At 40.0% G+C, this 23,995-nt stretch overlaps 1 protein-coding gene across 2 annotated transcripts in view; it reads left to right on the top strand.

Moving 5' to 3' along the window:
- The window catches only part of cep44 (centrosomal protein 44), a 74,368-nt gene extending 51,064 nt beyond the window's left edge, over positions 1-23,304 (top strand). The window contains exons 6-11 of one of the 2 annotated variants that reach the window (XM_043704568.2): positions 4,325-4,456; positions 10,185-10,388; positions 13,729-13,804; positions 15,844-15,974; positions 20,452-20,492; positions 22,812-23,304. In XM_043704568.2, the coding sequence (XP_043560503.1) occupies positions 4,325-4,456; positions 10,185-10,388; positions 13,729-13,804; positions 15,844-15,974; positions 20,452-20,492; positions 22,812-22,923 (696 nt within the window). In that variant the 3' untranslated portion in view covers positions 22,924-23,304. Of the gene's footprint in view, positions 1-4,324; positions 4,457-10,184; positions 10,389-13,728; positions 13,805-15,641; positions 15,790-15,843; positions 15,975-20,451; positions 20,493-22,811 lie in introns of those variants that run through there. The other variant, XM_087973859.1, reaches the window with a different exon arrangement.
- Positions 23,305-23,995: the final 691 nt, after the last annotated feature.

Genomic DNA, 23,995 nt, shown 5'->3' with positions numbered 1-23,995 from the left:
TTCCAGCACCACATTCTAGACTCTGATCTTCAGCATCTGCAGTCCTAACTTTCTCCTTATAGCTAATACACTCCAGTCTAGGCAATTTCATGGTAAAACTCTTTTGCACCCTCTCCAAAGCCTCCACTTCCTTCCTTTAGTGAGGTGATCATAACAGCACATAATAATCCAGGATGGCCAAACTAAAGTTTTATACATCTGCAACATGACTTCTTATTTTTTATTTTCAGTGTCCTGACCAATGAAGATGAGTATGCCATAGTCCTTCTTTACCACATTATGCTCTTCTATTGCTGCTATGAGGGAGCTGAAGATCTCTTTGTAAATCAATGATTCTATGGCTCCTGACATTTACGGTATACTTTCCTCATGCATTTAACCTCCCAAAAAACGTTACTTCACAATTGTCCGGATTTAACTCCATTTGTCATTTCTTCACCCAACTTTCCAATTGATCTATCACCTGCTGTATCATTTGACAACCTTACCCGCTGTCCATAATTCCACCAATTTTTATGTCTGCAGACTTATTAATCAGACCATCTATATTTTCATGCAAATATTTAAAAGTTCAATTGTGTACTATGGGCACCACTGGCTGGCCAGGATTTAGAACATAGAACATTATAGCGCAGTACAGGCCCTTCGACCCTCAATGTTGCGCCGACCTGTCATACCAATCTGAAGCCCATCTAACCTACACTATTCCATGTATATCCATATGCTTGTCCAATTTATTGCCTATTCCGAGTTGCCCTCAAACAGGTTGTGTTGAATTGCTGTGTTGATCCACAGTGCTGTTCAGGAAGGAATTCCAGTACTTTGACCCAGCGCAAGTGAAGGAGCGGCAATATATTTTCAAGGCTGGATCACTCCATGTATCTGCTGCCCTTGTCCTTCTAGATGGAACTGGATGTGTGTTTGGAAGGTTCTGTCTGAGGATCTTTGGTGAAGTTCTGCAGTGCATCTTATAAATAGTACACACTGCTACTACTGGTGGAGGGAGTAGGTGTTTATGAATGTGGTGCAAGTCAAGCTGGCTGCTTTGTCTTGGATGGTGTCAAACTTCTTGAGTATTGTTGGAGCTACACCCCTCGAGTATGTGGGCAGTATTCCATCACACTCTCGACTTTGTGGCTTGTAGATGATGGAAAGGCTTTGGGGAGTCAGAAGATGAGTTACTCACCACAGTATTCTTAGTCTCTGACTTCCTCTTGGAGCCACTGTGTTTATTTGATGGATCCAGCTGAGTTTCTAATCAATGGTAACCCCAACAATGTTGATAGTGAAGGATTCAGTGATGGTAACACTATTGAATGTCAAAGAGTGGTCGTTAGATTGTTTCTTATTGGTGATGGTCATAGCCTGGCATTTCTGTGGTGCAAGTATTACCAGCCTGGATATTGTCCATTTGAACCTGGACTGCTTCAATATCTGAGGAGGAACATTGTGCAATCATCAGCAAATATCCCCAATTCTAACCTTATGATGGAGGGAAGGTCATTGAATGAAGCAGCATGAGATGCTTAGGCCTAAGATACTACCCTGAAGACAGCCTGCAGAGATGTGAAGGAGCTGAAATGACTGACAACCTTAACCATTTTCCTGCGTGCTGGTATGATTCCAAGTTTGCGCTCTGGTACCCATTGATTCCAGTTTTGATGGTGCTCCTTGATGCCACACTTTGGTGAATGCAGCCTTGATGTCAAGGGCTGTCATTCTTACCTCCCCTCTATAATTCCACTTTTTTGTCCATGTTTGAACCAAGGCTGTAATGAGGTCAGGAGATGTGTGGCCCTGGGGAAGCCAAATTAGGCATGAGTGAGCTGAGCATGTGCGGCTTGTTTACACCTCCAAACCTTTACTGATGATTGAGAGTAAACTGATGGGGCAATAATTGACCAGTTTGGATTTGTCCTGCTTTTTATGCACAGGGCAAAGCTGGGCAATTTTCCACATTGTTGGATAGATGCCATTGTTATGCCTGTACATGAAGAGATTTATATAAAATAATTTATATAAATTACACATAATATGGGTCCCAGCTCTGATCCTTAAAGAACACCACCGGTCACAGACTCTTGAGTCAGAAAAGCACTCTTCCACAACTATTTTAATGGCCAAGCCAATTTTTTTGTATCCAATTTACAAACTCACTGTAAATCCCATGTGACATAATCTTCTAGACTAACCTACCATGGGGGCCCTTGTCAAATGCTTTAGTAAAATCTATGCAGAAACATTCATTGCCCTATCTTCATCAGTCATAGAGTCATAGAGATGTACAGCATGGAAGCAGACCCTTCGGTCCAACCCATCCATGTCGACCAGATATCCCAACCCAATCTAGTCCCACCTGCCAGCACCCGGCCCATATCCCTCCAAACCCTTCCTATTCATATACCCATCCAAGTGCCTCTTAAATGTTGCAGTTGTACCAGCCTCCACCACATCCTCTGGCAGCTCATTCCATACACGTACTACCCTCTGTGTGAAAAGGTTGCCCCTTAGGTCTCTTTTATATCTTTCCCCTCTCACCCTAAAACTATGCCCTCTAGTTCTGGACTCCCCGACCCCAGGGAAAAGACTTTGTCTATTTATCCTATCTATGCCCCTCATAATTTTGTAAACTTCTATAAGATCACCCTTCAGCCTCTGACGCTCTAGGGAAAACAGCCCCAGTCTGTTCAGCCTCTCCCTGTAGCTCAGATCCTCCAACTCTGGCAACATCCTTGTAAATCTTTTCTGAACCCTTTCAAGTTTCACAACATCTTTCCAAAAGGAAGGAGACCAGAATTGCACGCAATATTCCAACAGGGGCCTAACCAATGTCCTGTCCAGCCACAACATGACCTCCCAACTCCCGTACTCAATATTCTGACCAATAAAGGAAAGCATATCAAATGCCTTCTTCACTATCCTATCTACCTGCAACTCTACTTTCAAGGAGCAATGAACCTGCGCTCCAAGGTCTCTTTGTTCAGCAACACTCCCTAGGACCTTACTATTAAGTGTATAGGTCCTGCTAAGATTTGCTTTCCCAAAATGCAGCACCTCGCATTTATCAGAATTAAACTCCATCTGCCACTTCTCAGCCCATTGGCCCATCTGGTCCAGATCCTGTTGTAATCTGAGGTAACCCTCTTCGCTGTCCACTACACCTCCAATTTTGGTGTCATCTGCAAAGTTACTAACTGTACCTCTTATGCTCGCATCCAAATTATTTATGTAAATGACAAAAAGTAGAAGGCCCAGCACCGATCCTTGTGGCACTCCACTGGTCACAGGCCTCCAGTCTGGAAAAACAACCCTCCACCATCACCCTCTGTCTTCTACCTTTGAGCCAATTGTGTTTGTTAATGAGACTGTTTCCTCAGTTAAAGCTAATCCATTTCTATACTAAAATTATTAAGATAATATTTCTGGTTAGATTAGTAAAAAAAAGCAGTCCACACTACACAGTAGGGTTCAATCAGTACACATTGAGTGGAGAACAAGTTAGACTTCATAAGGACTGACTCAATTTTTGGGAACAGATCTGGGAATCAAGGGTTATATGGGAACAGTGTGATCAACCATGAAAGGTGGCTGGAGGGGCCAAATGGCCTACTCCACTCAATTCTTACATTCCTATGGGACATGACCTTGACAGAAAAGGTCATTTTAAAATCAGGAAGCAGCTATAAATCTACCCTCAATGTCCTTATGGTTGGTCTCATTTGAAAGATATATGACAGACACATGCCAGATGCGAAACTTTTTATACATGTATAGATGATCTTAGTTCATATATTGTCTCTTATATTCATAAGAATCAGTCATCAGTCTTTTTATTCTGATGTCCTGTACTCACATTCATTCTTCAGGTCTTTCGCGGATGCTTTTAACATAATGTTTTAGGATGAAATAATTTCTGCTCAAATTAGGAAAAGTAAACCAAATTCTGTAGCAAACTATTGAATTTTAAATAAATAACTATATTTCAATTGCATATTACTCAAGAACACTAGGGTAGGTTTCATTTATGGCTGTTTCCAGTTCAGAAAGCTGCTCTGAAGATGGGCAGCTCAGGAAATTGTGTGCTGAAATGCCTGATTTTCCATCAGCTTAAATTAGTGAACAAATAACTCCGGCTATGCAGGCCTGTGATTTCTCTAAAAGCACTCACTGCAAGTGCTGTTCTACACTGAGAGTATCCATCAATGGATCAGCCTTTTGAAGTAGCGCAATAATGTGTGTGTGTGTGTGTTTGTGTGTGTATGCATTTCCATGCTTGTATTCAAAAGAAAATGAACAGGAATAAGTTTCTCAATTTTCTTTCCAGATGAAACCTTTCGTAGAACGGCATTTACCCAAAGATGATATGAAAATAATTTACATTTCATCCAGTCCTGAAAATGAATTTATAGAAGATAAACCTGTTAAAGAATATACAGAACTGCCCACTTCCTATGAAGTAAGTGTTGTTTCTATTGAACCTAAAAGTAATCTGATGCAACATCCAGGAAAAAATTAATAAGTAAGAAAGTCCAGTTAGTCATGCTTAACTCATGCCAAACCTGCGTTTTTAAAAGACTGTAGGTTGTAAGAAATCTGGATAACTTGAACGGGAATATTTGACTTGGAAGTATAACAAGCACATAATGTATGATTGCTGTAACCTCATTTAAATCTTTTCTTTTTGTTTGTAAATGGTATTGGAGATGATTGCAAGTAATCCTTAGGCAACTTCATTAGTTCCTTAAAATTACAGCACAGTGAGTTAGACTTTGGGATGAATTTTCTCAGCCTGTATGAGATAGAATGGCAAATTTGAAGAGGGTGGTGGGAGAGTGGAAATGGGGGCATGTTGAATCTACTACATGATAAATGCTGTCCTATTAAGGCTCATTTCATTATGCCATTGGCATTTTTGGTAAGCCTGAATCAAACTGCATCCCTCCCCAGCCCCCAATTCCACACTGCACCAGATGAGTGCAGGCTGCAGACAGTCTCCCAGACTCTGTCTCAAAATTCACCACCATTCCTAGCCTCCTGACTTGCCGGCCTGCAGGTTGGGTTAACAACTCCTGGGAGAGGATGAGTGGCCTGCGACAGCTTAGTCACAAAATTAATGAGGGTTCTTGGATTGGGGATCACAGAAGAAGGGGTATGATACATGGTCATGGTCCTAAAAGAGTTAATGTTGAAGATTGAATTAAGCTACATACAATGTGATGATATTCAATCTTCAGTGGGCAAATCACAAGAAAGCTCTGAGGGAACAGACATGTCATCACTGTTTCCTTGTAGTCTTATAACAGTGTCCTGCCAGCTAATGTAAATTATTTTTATACAACCTGTTAAGGCATTTTATAACACAGGTAGGGTAGGTGGGACTTGAAACTGAACCTTCTGACTTACAAGTAGCTGTAGGGTATCTGTTTTGCGATCAGTAATTTGCTGATATTTAGGTGGTTTGAATCACCCCCAGATCCCTGGTTCTGACACGACTTATTTAGGAATGTGAACAGAAGAAGGCAGTAGATAGGTGTTTCAGGAGCAGAAGAATCTCTGCATTTATCAAATACAAAAAGAAGTAAGTATATTGCAAGAAATGAAAGGCAACAAGCAGTGAATTATACAGTTGTACAGGACCATGATTAAATACACTATTAAAACTAAACACACACTCTCTGGGTGGTAGCTTTCTGGGATCCCTCTTCTGGTGGTCGAAAACTATCTGGGATTCTTCTCCGGATGAAAGCTCTGGGGAATAACTCTCTGGGAGAATTAACACTCTTTCAGATCCCTCTCCTTGGGGTAGCTGCAAGGATACTTTAACTCTGCTGAGATGAGGGCCTGTAATTACACTGATCACTGGTTCCTTATCTTGACGCAAAATCTGTTGTTCCTACAATAGTCTCTTTGTTGTTTCTTTCGAGATGAATTGGTCTTCCTGATTATTAAAGTAGGAGCAAATGTCCTGTGTTTATGTGATTGAAGTTGAAGTTCTTGGAACTTGTGCAGACGGGTACTTTGTTCTTGTAGGGCTCAGGTTTGAAAAGGTTTCCCCAGCTTCCAGACAAACTGTCCCTGTGACTGTACATTCCAGCATAGCTCAGCTGCTGGAGACACTGCATCCAAGCCCATTACTTCGAAAGGAAACTCCAACATTCTGATAGAATGATTTGGAGGTGTCGGTGTTGGACTGGGGTGTACAAAGTTAAAAATCACACAACACCAGGTTATAGTCCAACAGGTTTATTTGGAAGCATTAGCTTTCGGAGCGCTGCTAGTGCTTCCATGTAAACCTGTTGGAATATAACCTGGTGTTGTGTGATTTTTAATTCTGATAGAAGTCCAGTAATTTTAGATGGTAGGGAATCTTCTCAAAATGATCGAGACTTTTGCTCAACTTTACATAACAACAATACCACAATTCCAGAAGACCCCGAAAATTATGATTATTAATCATCTAACATGCTTGTGAAATTTATGTGTAGTTGCTTTCATGTAGTAAATTGTATGTGATAAGAACCTCTTATTATGACTCATGAATAGTTGTTTTTCTACACTTCTAAACCAAATAAGCCTTTAAACACAGTGAAAGAAAGGGAAATGGTAGTAGCAATCTTCTATTCACAAATAACCCATGTACAGGAAGAGGGTTCAGAGCAAGGGGTAGGGTGGGAGCTGTCAGCAAACACATCCCTGTGGTATTGTGGTACAAAGTTAAAAATCACACAACACCAGGTTATAGTCCAACAGGTTTATTTGGAAGCATTAGCTTTCGGAGCGCTGCTAGTGCTTCCATGTAAACCTGTTGGAATATAACCTGGTGTTGTGTGATTTTTAATTCTGATAGAAGTCCAGTAATTTTAGATGGTAGGGAATCTTCTCAAAATGATCGAGACTTTTGCTCAACTTTACATAACAACAATACCACAATTCCAGAAGACCCCGAAAATTATGATTATTAATCATCTAACATGCTTGTGAAATTTATGTGTAGTTGCTTTCATGTAGTAAATTGTATGTGATAAGAACCTCTTATTATGACTCATGAATAGTTGTTTTTCTACACTTCTAAACCAAATAAGCCTTTAAACACAGTGAAAGAAAGGGAAATGGTAGTAGCAATCTTCTATTCACAAATAACCCATGTACAGGAAGAGGGTTCAGAGCAAGGGGTAGGGTGGGAGCTGTCAGCAAACACATCCCTGTCTCTGTCCAGTTTCATCCACCTCAATCCTCTCTCTGAAGTGACAGTTGGTCTGCAGAATTTGACCTATTGGGCATTTATCATGGCGACAGTCCTGCTTGCAGCTAGGTTAATCCCAGCAGTTGTGGGCTGAATCACTAAAGTTGTTCTTAAGTGGCCACCTAAGAACTTCAATTGGCATTGAAAGCAAGGCTGACAATGGACCTTCCCTCTCAGAACTTAATTCAGAAGGAGAAGGCAACAAATGTTGGTGTTTACAATCCTAGTTGATCATTTTGTGAGTACGTCAATATCCTAAGCACAAAGAAGGTTATTTGTAAAATGATTTAACTATTCTAGTTTTGGAACTAAAAGTTTCTTGGTAGTGTAGATGAGCAGAGAGGTGTCCATGTTCATAGATCCCTGAAAGTTGCCACCCAGATTGATAGGTTGTTAAGAAGGCATATGGTGTGTTAGCTTTTATTGGTAGGGGGATTGAGTTTCGGAGCTACAGCTGTACAAAACTCTGGTGCGTCTGCACTTGGAGTATTGTGTACAGTTCTGATCACTGCAGTATAAGGATGTGAAAGCTTTGGAAAGAGTTCAGAGGTAATTTAGTAAGATGTTACCTGATATGGAGGGAAGGTCTTATGAGGAAAGGCTGAGGGACTTGAGGCTGTTTTCATTAGAGAGAAGGTTGAGAGGTGACTTATTGAGTCATATAAGATAATCAGAGGGTTAGCTAGAGTGGACAATGAGAGACGTTTTCTTCGGATGGTGACGGCTAGCCTGAGGAGACATAGCTTTAAATTGAGGGGTGATAGATATAGGATAGATGTCAGAGGTAGTTTCTTTAGTTGGAGAATAGTAGGGGCGTGGAACACACTGCCTGCAATAGTAGTAGGCAACTTTAAGGGCATTTAAATGGTCATTGGATAAACATATAGATGAAAATGGAATAGTATAGGTTTGATGGGCTTCAGAGCTGAAAAATGTGTTGCTGGAAAAGCGCAGCAGGTCAGACAGCATCCAAGGAGCAGGAGAATCGACGTTTCGGGCATAAGCCCTTCTTCAGGCTTATGTCCGAAACGTCGATTCTCCTGTTCCTTGGACGCTGCCTGACCTGCTGCGCTTTTCCAGCAACACATTTTTCAGCTCTGATCTCCAGCATCTGTAGTCCTCACTTTCTCCGAGTTAATGGGCTTCAGATTGGTTCCACAGGTCAGCATAACATCGAAGGCCGAAAGACCTGTTCTGCGCTGTAATGTTCTATATTCTATTGTGTAGATAGTGCCTACTGCTTTCGGTGCACAATAGTGGAGGAACTCAATTTGCAGCATCAAATTGGCAACTTTGTCCCCATGTTGTCAAGCCTCATGAGTGTTGCTGGAGCTGTGTTCCTTCAGGCAAGAAGAGTATTCAATCACATTCCTGACTTGTGCCTTGTAGATGGTGAACAGAAGATAGGAAGTGAGTTACTGACTGTAGAATTCCAAATCTCTGACTCCGATCTTCTGGCCACAGTATTTAAATGCTTTTATGAAGATGCTGCCTGATGTCAAGAATAATAAATGTTCTAAGCTTGGGCTTGTGATTTTTTTCAAGAGGGACAATTACATGGTAGTTTGATGAAACATCAAAACATAAAATAGGAAATGGGAGTATATGGATAGGACTAGAAGGAATGAAAGAACATGGGCATGAGAGAAAGTGTAAGAGATTTAGCACAGTGAATAGGAGTATTGTCTTCATGTGGAAGGTTTATATTGGAGTAAATGATTGACTTAAACATCGACATCCAACAATAGGTTAGACAAGTACTTGAAGGAAAGATAAACAAAGGGATACATAAACAGCATGGACCTGAGCTACTTATGTTGAACGCAACCACTAACATCGGGTGGTTGGACTGGTCAGCCTGTTCCCATGATACGTTGCTTCCCCCCACTGTGGTAGTGCACTGGAAATCAAGCTCACCCATACACACATGTACAGACAGACACTGACAGGAAGAAAATCAGGAGTGTAATGGGCAGAGGGGAAGACTGGGAAGAAAGTCAAATGGTCCTTTTGGACCGGGAGGACATGGTGGTCCTTGATTCTCCCTCTCCAGATGCTTTCACTTGCTTGTAGAACGCTTAGGATGGCTGGTTCACAATTATATAGTCTCTGGTTAAGACCACAGCTTACAGCAACTGCAGAGGCTTAAAGTGATTTTTAATGCAGAGCAGAAATATAGCTCCATTTCAGAGATCCAATTGCTTTTGCCTATCTTGTTCACACCCCAAGCTGTTCAGTTATCTGGGAGTCAATCGCATAGTTGTTGGTTGGCAGAAGGCTTTTGTCATTACTATCTGGTTAATAGTTCATAGATCAATCAGCTACTTGTCGCCAGCCAAAACTCCATTTGTTCATAATTCCTTGGCTCTAACTGATCGAGAACTAGGCTTTCATTATTGCATGAACAAGCATATGTGTAACAACATTTACAATAAAGTTACAATTTTAAAAAGTGCAACAATTTTTCAACAAAGCAGTCCTTTTTCCAAACATCAAAATACATGGTTTTTCGTATAATCCACGTAATTTGGTGTGAATGTCTTTGATTTGTGACCATTTTTGATGTCCTTCTAATATCTTATTCTTTGACTCAACATTTTTTCCCTTCAGATAGACCATTGAATGTTTTTCCACATTAACAATGTCAATATGAATTATACTGGCTGTAATAGTTGTAAGATATGAAACTTATTCAAATCTGTGATTTTTGACATGCACTATTATTGTAGCAGCTATCTGAGTTGAAGCACAGGTGAAATAAGAGGCTATCTTTTTGCTGGTACATTTGTGATATGGTAATAATTGTATTTACTTTTGTTGAGGGGACTTAATGGAGTTGTGATGATGTATTTTAAAACAATTGCTACTATGAGCAAAGATTAATCTGTTTTCACCCACCAAGAACTTTTTTTAAGCTAAAGAGTTGTTTATTGCTTTACAGTCACAGACAGAAGAGATGAAAATGCTTAAGAGTCAGATTGCCAAATGTCAAGAGAAGCTCCTGGAACTGGATGTAGTACAGAGTAGGTTGCACGCTTTAGAATGTGCGACAGCTGGAAAAGTAATTATAGATGAGAAGGACTGGAATAACCTGCTGAGCCGTGTTGTGCTGCTAGAAACTCAGCTGTTGCTTCATTCCAGAAAGGTAAGCTAGAGTTTTTTTTGACGTACTTAGTTTGCTAAACAATAAACTCACGACTCAATTACAGGCAGCATCAGAAGCAAGCCTGATCCTGTTCTTTTCCTGCGTGAATACTCTAACAGTGCTTAATGGTTCATAATCAGGCGTGAGAATCTCTAGTCTCCCATCCTCACCCCACCTTTCCTAGTCCTTCGGGACTGAGTCATAGACTCATTGAGGCCCGATGAATTAAGCTTGCTGAACAGCGACCAAAAAATCAAACCTAGGAAGCATCGGCTATGGTTTCACTTCTCCCTGTGGAAGCAAATTAAGCCACACCAAGAGGCCTCCTTAAAATAGTTATTTCTGACCTTACAATTTCTTTCCTTTTTTCAAAATATTTCCATTGAATTTCAATCCTCTTGTATCCCACTTTGTACTGTTACTGTAGCCCCTCTTCCACCAGCATCTCTGAAGTTTGTTGTTCTAAATTTTGAATGGAGGAATCCTGTACTCACCATACAGATTCAGGAAGATCAGCACTGTGTGCTGTTGCTGTTATTCATTACAACTGCTGCTTCTTTTGTATGTTCTTGTTACAAATTTCTTCACTTTTTCTTGGAATAGAACAAACAGCTTTTTTTAAAGGGCAAATAAAACGAACCACTAAATGTCAACACTGACATTAAATATGCAGTATAATTTTCTGGAATAAAGTATTTATTAAGGGAAAGCAATCTGATGTATTTACTACTTTAGTATGGCTTTTCAAACCAATGTTCAATTCATTTCAGATTAAGTAATGACTCAGATTTTATGGTAGCAATAGCAGTAAAACAGTCAACATTACCATCATTATGGGGTAACTGCCCGGTTCTACCTCCTTCCCAAGATCCACAAGCCTGACCACCCTGGCCGACCCATTGTCTCAGCATGCTCCTGCCCCACTGAACTCATCTCTACCTACCTCGACACTGTCCTATCCCCCCTAGTCCAGGAACTCCCCACATACGTTCGAGACACCACCCACACCCTTCACCTCCTCCAAGACTTCCGTTTCCCCGGCCCCCAACGCCTCATCTTCACCATGGACATCCAATCCCTCTACACCCCCATCCGCCATGACCAGGATCTCCAAGCACTCCGTTTTTTCTTCTCCAGACGTCCCCAACAGTACCCTTCCACCGACCCTCTCATTCGTTTGGCCGAACTGGTCCTCACCCTTAACATTTTCTCCTTTGAATCATCCCACTTCCTCCAGACCAAAGGGGTAGCCATGGGCACACATATGGGCCCCAGCTATGCCTGTCTCTACGTAGAACAGTTGATCTTCCATAATTACACCGGCACCATTCCCACCTCTTCCTCCGCTACATTGACGACTGCATTGGCGCCATCTCGTGCTCCCGCGAGGAGGTTGAGCAATTCATCAACTTCACCAACACATTCCACACTGACCTTAAATTTACCTGGACCATCTCTTACATCTCCCTCCCCTTCCTGGACCTCTCCATCTCCATTAATGACGACCGACTTGACACTGACATTTTTTACAAACTCACCGACTCCCACAGCTACCTGGATTACACCTCTTCCCACCCTACCTCTTGCAAAAATGCCATCCTGTATTCCCAATTCCTCCGCCTCCGCCGTATCTGCTCCCAGGAGGACCAGTTCCACCACAGAACACACCAGATGACCTCCTTCTTTAGAGACCGCAATTTCCCTTCTACGTGGTTAAAGATGCCCTCCAACGCATCTCGTCCACATCCCGCACCTCTGTCCTCAGACCCCACCCCTCCAACCGTAACAAGGACAGAATGCCCTGGTGCTCACCTTCCACCCTAGCAACCTTCGCATAAACCAAATCATCCGCTGACATTTCTGCCACCTCCAAAAAGACCCCACCACCAGGGATATATTTCTCTCTCCACCCCTTTCCGCAAAGACCGTTCTCTCCTTGACTACCTCGTCAGGACCATGCCCCACTACAACCCACCCTCCCATCCTGGCACCTTCCCCTGCCACTGCAGGAACTGTAAAACCTGCGCCCACACCTCCTCCCTCACTTCTATCCAAGGCCCTAAAGGAGCCTTCCACATCCATCAAAGGTTTACCTGCACATCCATTAATATCATTTATTGTATCCGTTGCTCCTGAAGCGGTCTCCTCTACATTGGGGAGACTGGGCGCCTCCTAGCAGAGCACTTTAGGGAACATCTCCGGGACACCCGCACCAATCAACCACACCACCCCGTGGCCCAACATTTCAACTCCCCCTCCCACTCTGCCAATGACATGGAGGTCCTGGGCCTCCTTCACCGCCACTCCCTCACCAACAGATGCTGGAGGAACAACGCCTCATCTTCCGCCTCGGAACATGTCAACCCCCGGGCATCAATGTGGACTTCAACAGTTTCCTCATTTCCCCTTCCCCCACCTCACCCTAGTTCCAAATTTCCAGCTCAGCACTGTCCCCATGACTTGTCCGGACTTGTCCTACCTGCCTATCTCCTTTTCCACCTATCCACTCCACCCTCTCCTCCCTGACCGGTCACCTTCATCCCCTCCCCCACTCACCTATTGTACTCTATGCTACTTTCTCCCCACCCCCCACCCTCCTCTAGCTTATCTCTCCACGCTTCAGGCTCTCTGCCTTTATACCTGATGAAGGGCTTTTGCCCGAAACGTCGATTTCGCTGGTCCTTGGATGCTTCCTGAACTGCTGTGCCCTTCCAGCACCATTTATCCAGATTGCCATCATTACGCCTCTGGCGTCGTCGTTTTTCCACATTAACAATGTCAATATGAATTATACTGGCTGTAATAGTTGTAAGATATGATTTTTGACATGCACTATTATTGTAGCAGCTATCTGAGTTGAAGCACTGATGAAATAAGAGGCTATCTTTTTCCTGGTACATTGATATGGTAATAATTGTATTTACTTTTGTTGAGGGGACTTAATGGAGTTGTGATGATGTATTTTAAAACAACTGCTACTATGAGCAAAAATTAATCTGTTTTCACCCACCAATACCTTTTTTTAAGCTAATAAGTTGTTAAATGTGGGAATCTGAAGGTTGATATCCGTGATTCTGCACTTTCACCGAGGGTGTTCAGCTGGGGCTCCTCTCTACTCACTCTCTGTTCCTCACCTTTTTCAGAGATTATCAAATAATATGCATTATTTGAGAAGGATGAGACTAATTCATGGCTCTTTCGAGAATTGACATGCCCAATTGACTGAATGGCCTCCTTGTGTGCTTTATGAATCTATATAATGGAAAACCATAAAGTGAATGAAATGTTGTGATATATGCGATACACAATGCTTTTTATATCCCATGCTTTTCATCTTTAGAACGATATGTCTTCTGATTCCATCAGTAGGAACGAAGAATATACCTTCTGCCCAAAGACAAGTTGCAATTCTTCAGGTAAACTCGTTCTAGTTTGAAGTGTGCAATTAACTTTGCACCCGGTTGTTTTTCACAATACATTATTGTTTTAGAAGTTGTACTATATAATGCTGTGCAAAGGATGTTGTATTAGGAGTCACTGAGTAGAGGATATTGTTCCCCTTCAGAAAGAAGATTCTTATACATCTTCCGTAAGTCAAATCCAATGGAATGTTGTCTGGCATCTGGTTTTGATTTTCTTCCCCTTTTTATTGAATATAGTGGCTGAAAATGGGAAGTACCAAGTACAAAATAAAATATAGAAATAAATGGCAATGTGCATACAAATTATAGTAGTGTGTTTCACTGAATCCAAAATCAGGACACAATACTCACTGTTGCATTTGGTATTGTTCGTGTGTTCCTTGCTATGCTGATTTGCAATATTGAAAATAAAACAGGAGGTAAAACTGAGCATGTGCAGAGAAGCAGAAAAGAAGTACGAGAGTAGAACATTCAGGATTTAAGTCTAATTGTGTTTTTATCCAAACCTCACCTCAACTGCAGTTCTACCAAGAGGCAAACTAGGAGTGGTGACCCTTATTAGTTTTTCTCTTCTTTTCCGAGCCTTAAAGCTAATAATGGTCGATGTGCCTAGTGGGACCTATCCTCTCTCCCTTTAGATATGCTGAGGTCCACAAGTATTATATAGGTTTAAGCAATGGACTTGGAATTTCCTGAACATCTGTGTTTACAATCACTCCATGTAATACACTTACTGAATTGAATCGAATTAGCTTTATTGTCACATGTACCTACAGTGAAAAGTTTATATTCACTGCATTACAGTGCCATTTTGGGTACAAAGGTACCTTGGTACAGATACATATGATCAAATACTTAGGAAACCAGAAAAAAATTAGAAACGTAAAGAAATAATTAGTTCAGCATTATACGTCAAAGGAATAAATTGGAAAAATAAAAAAGTGAAAAAGTATAGAATATCCGACCCAATCCCTGCTGGCAGCTAGCCTCAAGGGAGGCTGCCACCTGCACTGAACCCACCAACGTAGGAGTCACCTCACTTTAGGCACTATCTCTTCACCACTGGGCCCACTTTGCTGACGCTGCTGAACAAATACTCACCTCACAACCAAGAGTTCCTGGCTACACTGGCAGGCCAGACCACCACCGGGCCTCGAGTCCCATCTTGGTTGCAGATGTCATCTTGTCAGCACTGTCATCCTGAAGAGGTTGCCGTCTCTGATCACTGAAGGAGCGCTGCTGCATCAAGCCCTGAACGACCTCTCTGCTGCTACCACTGCGCAAGCGCTGGGAGAATAACCTTGCTTTTGCTGCCACAGGCCCCAAATGGCAGGAGAAATGCACTCGCAGCCTCCAGCCTCTTATTGCCTGGGGAGTGTCCTTGCTGCTGCCGTCTCTGATCGCCAGGAGAACGTTAACCACATACAATAAGAATGCCATCAATATCGTAATTCACATTTTTTCACATCTAAGTTGAAGGTGATTATAGCTTATTAAAATTTTGCATCTCTTATTGAATTTTTTTTAACCTGAAGCTTAAGGAAATATAAACTTGTTATCATTAAGTTCAGTTTTTAGCTAGTAATTGCAAGAATAATTTGATTTTATCCTAAAAATAGTCATTATCAATTTCTACACAATGTATGGAAAGAATTGTGGTTTACATCAAAAGATGCATTTGTAATTATAATAGTTGTCCTCCTGCTTGCAGTACTTGTTTGCATTGTACCAACATATTTAGATATTCATACTACTTTGAAGTGTCATTCATTTGTCAAACCATGATAAAGTTAGAATTCTGGAGGTAATCCTATTTTACATTACTGTTCAGGAGTTGTCAACCAAAGTTTTCCTGTAAATATTGGCAAGAGGAATAAGGCATCCCATTTTGGAGCTGAACCAGCAACGTCTGGAGTTCTAAACAATGCCTGCCACACTTTTTTCTGTGCACTGTAAATCACAATGTCTGGTATCTGACCTTGCATAGCATGCCGAAAGACAGAGGTTGACCAAGGATGAATACGTCTTTGCAGATAAAGAAACGAGAGTTGAGACGCCAGAGAGTCTTAGCCATCAGTCATCTGGATACAACTCACTGCTATCAGCAGACGAATCGCCCAAAGCAATGAGTAGCAATTCATTATATCTGACAGAAGTTACGAAGGTAAGAAAGATTGGCAAAGGTTTCCTTCAAATCTTTATAAGGTCTGGGAAACATGCTAATATTACATGCACTTTAATTCAGGCAGTTATGTTCTAAGTGCAACCAGCACTAAGATACAAGAGCCTAAAATGAATGATCAGGATGAGAAGGGTGAGAAAAGTGCTTAATGCATTTTCATTCAGCCTTGCCTTTTCAACATAAAGGGAAAGAAGTTGCTGGACAATTCAATTTGACAGCTCAGTTTGACACAGACATAAATAAAGGTAAAATATCATTTCCTGTGACACTGCACACAAGTAGTCAAGACCAAGGACACGTTTAGGTCAGTAAGGGTTAAAGTACAGCAAGATAATTGAACCAAGGTGGTGGAGAGAAGAGAAGACAGTTAGGAGGACAGACAGGAAGAATAACAGGGTAAGTAGTTTGGAGAGGAAGGAGGTAGACTGAATGGGATGAGGGAACAGGAGATAGTAAAGTGAAGAACGGAAAGGAGTAACACTGAGATAAAGAATGCACAGAGAATGCATGAAAAATGAAGATAGAAAAGGAAGAGGAAAAAACATCAAGGGGAAAAATTAGAGAGGATTAATGATTAATAAGTGAAATGGGAATGGAGTATTGGAGGCGAAGGGGTGACCTGAAAAAGGTTTATAAAATCATGAGGGGCATGGATAGGGTAAATAGGCAAGGTCTTTTTCCTGGGGTAAGGGAGTCCAAAACTAAAGGGCATAGATTTGAGGTGAAGGGGAAAGTTTTAAAAGAGGGCAACTTTTTCTCACAGGATGGTGTGTGTATGGAATGAGCTACCAGAGGAAGTGGTGGAGACTGGTACAATTACAGCATTAAAAGGCATCTGAATGGGTATATGAATAGGAAAGGATTGGAGTGATGTGGGCCTAAGACTGGCAAATGGGACGAGATTTATTTAGGATATTTGTACGGCGTGGACAAGTTGGACCGAAGAGTCCATTTCCTTGTATATCTCAATGGCTCTAAGGGACTAGAATGGTTGGAGCCTTGGATTAGTTAAAAAGTGATGTTTATGTCCAGTGTACGTGCTTTGCAAGGGCCCAAATAGTGTTGCAATGTAGGTTTGTTGTAAATGTCACAACATCTTCATATATCAATAATCTTTGTCATAGTTAAATTAAAGCTGTTTGCTGTACTCTGAACCTTTCCGGTTCTAACTACAAATGTCTCTCAAATCCTTTCCTCAGAGCTGGCAGGAGCAATCCCTTAGCCCGATAAAGCTGGATCTTCCCCACTCCTACTGCCACTTCTTGTTGCCAAAGCTGTTGAGAAAGATCCTGACTTGATCACCCTTGCACTGCTGAAACAGTCTTGTGCCCATACTCTTGATTTGCAGTTACCAGAATTGTCAGTATTTCTGATTTTGGGCTCTTAATATGTTTTCACATCAAGCTCAGACAGTCCCTTATGACGTCAGTTCAATATAATTGTCTGATTACCTAACTGTCCTGTGCCACCACTGCTGTGTTCACACCAGGATATCTCATGCCTGTGATAGAGGGAGAGATTTGAACTTTGCATCTTTTTCTTCTCTTTGGTACCTTTTTGAATCGTAGTTTTCTAGGAGCAGAATTTAGGAAAATTCTTACAGCACCATACACTTGCGATCAAATCTTTCCATCCCAAGAACCAGAAGGGAAGGTGGCAGGAGGGGGGGGAGATTTGATTGGGTTGCCACTGGGTCGATATCAGCCACGTCAGAAATTAAGTCTGGATAGAAAGCCCCGAACTTGACTTCCTTGTTCTGTTACTTTGACCTACATAAAGTAGTTCAACTGCTGATTGACAGATAGTAAAAAAAAATCTTCCTATGTTTGTGTGCATGTTTGAGTTTCACAGATTGTTTCAAGTAAAGTAACATGAGGTTTAACAGTGAAATTTCTGTGTTGAATGTGTTAGTGAGAACTATTACATCACAATTCTTACTGGTAGTTGGCCTTTCTCAAGTGAGCGTCACATTGGTTGATGTGTAATAGTTGGAGACGATAATCCTGACAGATGTTAAGTACATGTTCTTTGGCTGTTTTTAGCCTTCCCTTTTTATTTCTCTAAACACCCTCAACCTTAAGTGAATCTCATGTTATAATTATTAAAAAACTGGACATTCTTTGTAATGCAGTATGTCAGATGTTGTTTATTTATTGTGTATTCCATATTGAGTGTTAAGTGCTACTTCAAAGTCAAAGTGGCCTGTCTCATTCCAAGTTACAGTGTATCAGCTTTCAGCAGTATTTCTCTGGCAAAGAAAAAGAAAAGTTATTTATTTGATATGAACAACTTACTTATCCCTGTTTTAAAAATTCTCAATACGTTCAAGATATGACTCAATCAGCCTTTGAAAGGCCATCTTTTCATGCTTATCTCATCTCGGTTTAAAGAAGACTGTTTGTAATGTGCACGAAAACCACAAAGAACTGAGAGAGCTGTTAAAACAGGATCATTAAACACATTAAAATATAGATGCACTTTTAATAAGTAAGGGAATCAATAGTTTAGAGAAAAGGCAGGAAAGTGATTTGAGGATTATCAAATCAGCCATGATTTTATTGAATGGGGGAGCAAACCAAATAGGCCGAACGGCCTTGTTCTGCTCCTACATGTTATGAAGAACATTACAAACGTATCATTTGCACTCTCCTCAAGCAGTTAATACTTTGCCACCAACTCTTAGTGATTTCCTCTAAATCTCTCTGACCCTTTACACTTCCTATTTCTCATAGTTTAGATAATAATCCATTCAATATTAGGCCCAAAGTGGATGAACTTACATTTCTCCACGTTGAAGTTTACCTGGCATTGCTTTGCATGCTCCTATGTAGCAGTGTTCCTTTACAATTTTCTCTTTCTTGCTACACTACTCTGCCACCTTAGTATAATTAACAAACCTGTATCTCTGTCCCTTAATAATTCGTATAAAAATACATTGAAAGGCTGGGACTCCAATACACATTCCTAGAGGACATTAATAGACACAACGAGTCAATTTGAATACACTCCAGTTATCCTATTCTCTGTCTCAATCCCTACCAATATCAAAGGGTTCCTATCAATTGCAGATGCTTTTGTTGTTGCACCAAATGGAAAGTTGTTATAAACAAGAATCTTCAGATGTATGTCAATCTATGCAACCTCTAGATGGAAAATGCACATTAGTAAACTCATTTGGGTATTTCTGCTTGAGCTAACACTTTTGCAATTGATTTGTTGCGCTACCCAGTAAACTGCCTTTGAGAGCTTCATTAACCTGAGAAGAATTTCCAGGCCCTATTACATTTTCAAAATGGAATAGAGTTTTACTGGAAAATAAGCTACAGTAGGTGAAAGCAATTTTCTGTTTTTCTAATATATGGAGCCCTCAAATAAAAGTTTCCATTTCTGTTGATGTAGTAATGGAGGCAATTCCACATGATCTAGAGGGCTGCCTTATTGAGGGCTTGGGAGGAGGTGACCAGCAGTGTAAATGCTGCCTCCAGCATTTAACCTCTTTGATTATTGTAATTCAACCTAATTCAGATATGTATAGAGGATGTCAAGGAACATTAACTAGTTCATCATCTCATCCCTAATGACCAACAAATGAACACACCCATTGTGAAATGGAAAGTTCTATTCACTCAAAAACAACAGGAGATTCCTCAAGAGAATGCAATCCTGGGAGACTTGGATTTTGTTGCAAGGCATGCTGGAGAATCTCTGCATAGAAAAGTATTAGAACCATTCCTCCTTTTATGTATCAAAGTTATTAGTAAAAGGAATGGAAACCTGGAGGATTTTTTGGGGTACGGTCATATTTTAAAGGCGATACTGTTTAGCTGTGAGCTTAAGGCCATGAACTGATAGCTCAAAAAGCAGTTATAAGTAGTCTGAAGAAAAGATAATTACAAAAGCAAGTGAGTTAGTCTATGAAAGGGATGAGGCATATAATTTATTATTATTTTCCTATGTTTTCAAGAAGGAAAGGGAATTTTAGGCCAGTAAGTGGAATTGCTTTGATGTTTACTTTTATTTTCTATCAGTGAAGTAAAACTGCTTAATGACCTTGCCTCACCAAATATTTCTGTTTAGCTCCCAAAAATGGAAATGTACATATGAGAGCATATACAAAAGGGATATCAAGTTCTGATCACAAGTAAGGTTGTGGGGGAGTGGTGGGTAAGGTGAAAGTCTCCTATTTTTATATCTCTGTGTTGCACTATCATACAATTGGGAATTGAGCAATGCAGGCACTCTCCTGATATATAACACTCAGGCGTCTTGCTAAAGTGTCTAATCCCTGCTTACCTCTATTTCTAATTCTAATATGTTATATATTATTGAACATGATAAAGCTAATTTTGTATCACCATAAAACACACGATATTTGTTTGATCTATTTGTGTCTGTCATTTATATATGTTTATGACAAATATTTGCATTTAATTATTTGAGGATATCTTGCATTTTACAGACACAGACAATGAAACATAAGGTTGAAAGGATAAGCAAAATGTGAGTGTTTTCCTTTTGTTACTGAAATAATTAAAGACGCTGATTTTATATTGTATTCAACATCTATACCATCATAAGTTTGTTCACATATTTTAGAAAATATTATAGCAATTATGAAATGTTATCATCATATTTTCCCTATATTATAAAAGCCACACTTCGAAAGGCTGAATTAGTTTTTGGGATTTTTTGAGGCCAAACTATATAAATGTAACTTATTTCTTTCTACTTTGTTATTTCCTTATGTTCCCAACTTTTTTTTTCACTCTACCTCCTTTCTTTATTTTGTTTCTTCTCTGCCTTTCTATCAAAAAGTGTATTGAGTTAAAATCAAATTCTTAGCTTTAATGGATAAATAAATGATAGTCATTCCATCAGGGAAGATTATTTACGTCACTGCCCCTTATTGCAGTGATTTGTGGGAGAAGCCTGATTGCTGAGTTTATTTTCTGGGGCATCTTCTCCATTTTTCTAATTGGTAATTATTGCTCTCAAATCTCACATCAATAAAAAAGTGGTCATTTTTGATCAGATGTGTTGTTACAGATTTGAAATCCTTCTCTGGGGATTTATGAAATAGGTTATAACAAACTTTTTTCAGCATTTTCTTTGCTCTTATTCCACAAATTTCTCATTCCTTTTCAATGGTGCCATTTGACTGCTAACCTGTTTTAGTAGAATTAACTCCAGCAGTTTAACTCTCACCATGAATACAACCACACGTCATGTAATCCTGAATTCAGGGAGTTGCTAACTATATCATCTGGGTATCAGAGAAACCTGGCTAGCCAATGTCTGTAATCATATATGACGTACTGTTAAACAATACTTTTAACAGTGGGTGGCACGGTGGCTCACTGCCTCACAGCACCAAGGACCTGTGTTCAATTCCCACTTCGGGCAACTGTCTGTGTGGAGTTTGCACATTCTCCCCGTGTCTGCGTGGGTTTCCTCCGGTTTCCTCCCATAGTCCAAAGATGGGCAGGTTAGGCGAAGTGGCCATGCTAAATTGTCCGTAGTGTTAGATGGATTAGTCAGGGGTAAATAAAGGGGGTGGGTTTCTCTTCAGAGGGTCGGTGTGGACTTGTTGGGTCGAAGGGCCTGCTTCCACACTGTAGGTATCTAATCTAATCTAACAGACAAAAATGTTCCAAGGTATATCACTTTAACAAAAAAAGGGCACTTTTGTTTTTTTCCACTTTTCTTTCTTTTTGTATTTTCAATGTAAATAAAATTACTTTGAAGCATATAGAAAATGTCAGGTACAATTTTGTAAATCTGTTTCCAGCTACCGGGTGGCACAGATTTCCAGATTGACATGTGATGTTACTGCATGATTTGTTTCAGCACAGCACCGCACTGTGGAAGAAACTGAAAACTACAACAGTAATTGTTTGTAACTTGAGTAAACTGAGTGCAGTTTTTGATCAGTTTATGGATGGGTCATTGATTAAGTGAGTGGTTATGAGAAGAAAGAATTGGCATTGTAAAATCGTGCAACTGCATTAACGATTGACCTTTTATAGCACCCAGGATAATCGTCAACCATTTTCCTAGACTTTTGTGATAAAATTTGAACGATGTACGTTTTGGAACCTTCAAGATAAATAATGTTCTATAACTACAGAATTTGATTCTTGCTGACTTATGAGCTATTTGTTAAAAATAGTAGTAAATAAGTGTCAACATGGTATTGTTGCCTATAAGTCAATTGGTTGTGTGTTCAAATCCCACTCCAGAGTTTGAGCACAAAAATTGCTGAAGAAGGGTTACACCCAAAACGTTGACTTCTCCACCTTCTGATGCTGTCTGGCTTGCTGAGTTCTTTCAGCATCCTGCTTGTCTACCACAAAAATTGAGGTGACATCCAGTAATGGGAGCAATCCACTGTCAGGACTGCGTTCTCTCAGATGATAAATTAAACAAAGGCCCTATCTGCCCCTTCAGATGGAAGTAACAGATCTCACGACACACTTATAAAGAGCAGGGAATTATCCCACAACCAGCATTACAGAAACAAATGATCTTGTTGTTATCACCTTGCTGTTTGTGAGAGATTATTATACTGTTGTGTTTCCTACATGGCAACAGCCCGTAAATTTTAAAACTGCTTCCATTACTTTAAAGTGCTTTGGGACATTCTGAGATTGTGAATGCTTTGTATAGATGCAACTTGTTCATTCCTTCCGTCATTCCTTGTTAAATACTTGTAGTTTTGTTTGTTTCAAAAATAATTTGAGCTCATCATATTTTAAAGTATCCAGAATCTCAAGAGTAGCAGATAAAAGTTAATAATTGATCATATTTATTATCCTTCAGGATTGAAGAAACTACAGAATTACTTAAGTGTACGGAAGGTTCAGCTGACACTAATATGCCAGGTTGTTTTCTATCACAAAGACAAAGTACTGCAGATGCTGGAAATCTGTAATAAAGATGAAAGTTGAAAAGGATCGGCAGGCCCCGGCAACATCTGTCAAAAAAGATAAAGATTCAAGTTTCAGGTCCATGAGTTTTCATCAATAATGGTGCCGATCACTGTTTTGTCAGTTTTGTTTATAAATTATAGTATTTGTAGTGATAAAAATGAGAGTATATTTTTGCAATATTTTAATGTAGTTGAATGTTTAGCTTCTTCACCAACACTGAAATTCTTATGAACTAAGTATTTGTAATACTGTTGTAGAGGGGTAATTCCAAACTATCAGAAGTTGCAACAGCTTATGTCTGTGTTAAGGACAAGCAATGTGAAGAGATTAAATGTTTAAACTTTTCAAAATTATCTGATATGAATAAAGATTATATTTCAATATGTGTAGGTTATGTTTTTGTACCATGAACATCATGTATAGCTGGCACCATTTGGTATTCAATTATTACACAACCAGAAGTAATGAACTACAGATTAACTTTTTTTCCTTCACAATGTAGTGTTGCCTTTTATTTCCCCTTTTGTGTTGTCTCCTCTTTGCTTGATATTTGCATTAGAAGTTTTGATTAACTATTGATCAAATGGAAGACTTTACAGTAGTCTTATCTGCTAGCAACATACAGAAGTGGAAACAAACAAATTTAACCTTAACCATTAAGAAACTCAAACAATTTTTTTTTCACTTAATTAGTTTCAGCCTTTGCTCAGTGGTAATGCTCTCTGTGCAGCATTTGATCTTAAAAAGGAGGCTGTACTTGCCTTTTCAGGTGGGTGTGAAAGACCCCATAACTGTATTTCAAATTGATCTGGTGCCCTAGCTAACATTGATCCCTCAACCAACATCAGTAAATTTGTTTATCTCACTACTGGGCTCACAAGTTTGCTGCTATGTAATGACAGTTGACGACATTTCAAAACAGGAATTATTTGGAATAGCCTGGTGGTGTAAGAGTTGCTACTCAATTGATATCATATTGTTAGTTTCTATTATTATCAAAGAAAACAATTAATGAGTTTAAACATAATGTGCTGCTAGTTTAAAAATGAATAGTTGCACCACCAACAAATATTT

Source organism: Chiloscyllium plagiosum, unplaced genomic scaffold (assembly GCF_037043375.1).
Source record: "Chiloscyllium plagiosum isolate Xiang-an unplaced genomic scaffold, Cpla_swu_hap1 HiC_scaffold_2, whole genome shotgun sequence".
In the NCBI taxonomy this organism is placed as follows: domain Eukaryota; kingdom Metazoa; phylum Chordata; class Chondrichthyes; order Orectolobiformes; family Hemiscylliidae; genus Chiloscyllium; species Chiloscyllium plagiosum.
Note: the sequence above shows the minus strand (reverse complement) of the source record. Positions and strands in the feature narration are given on the sequence as shown.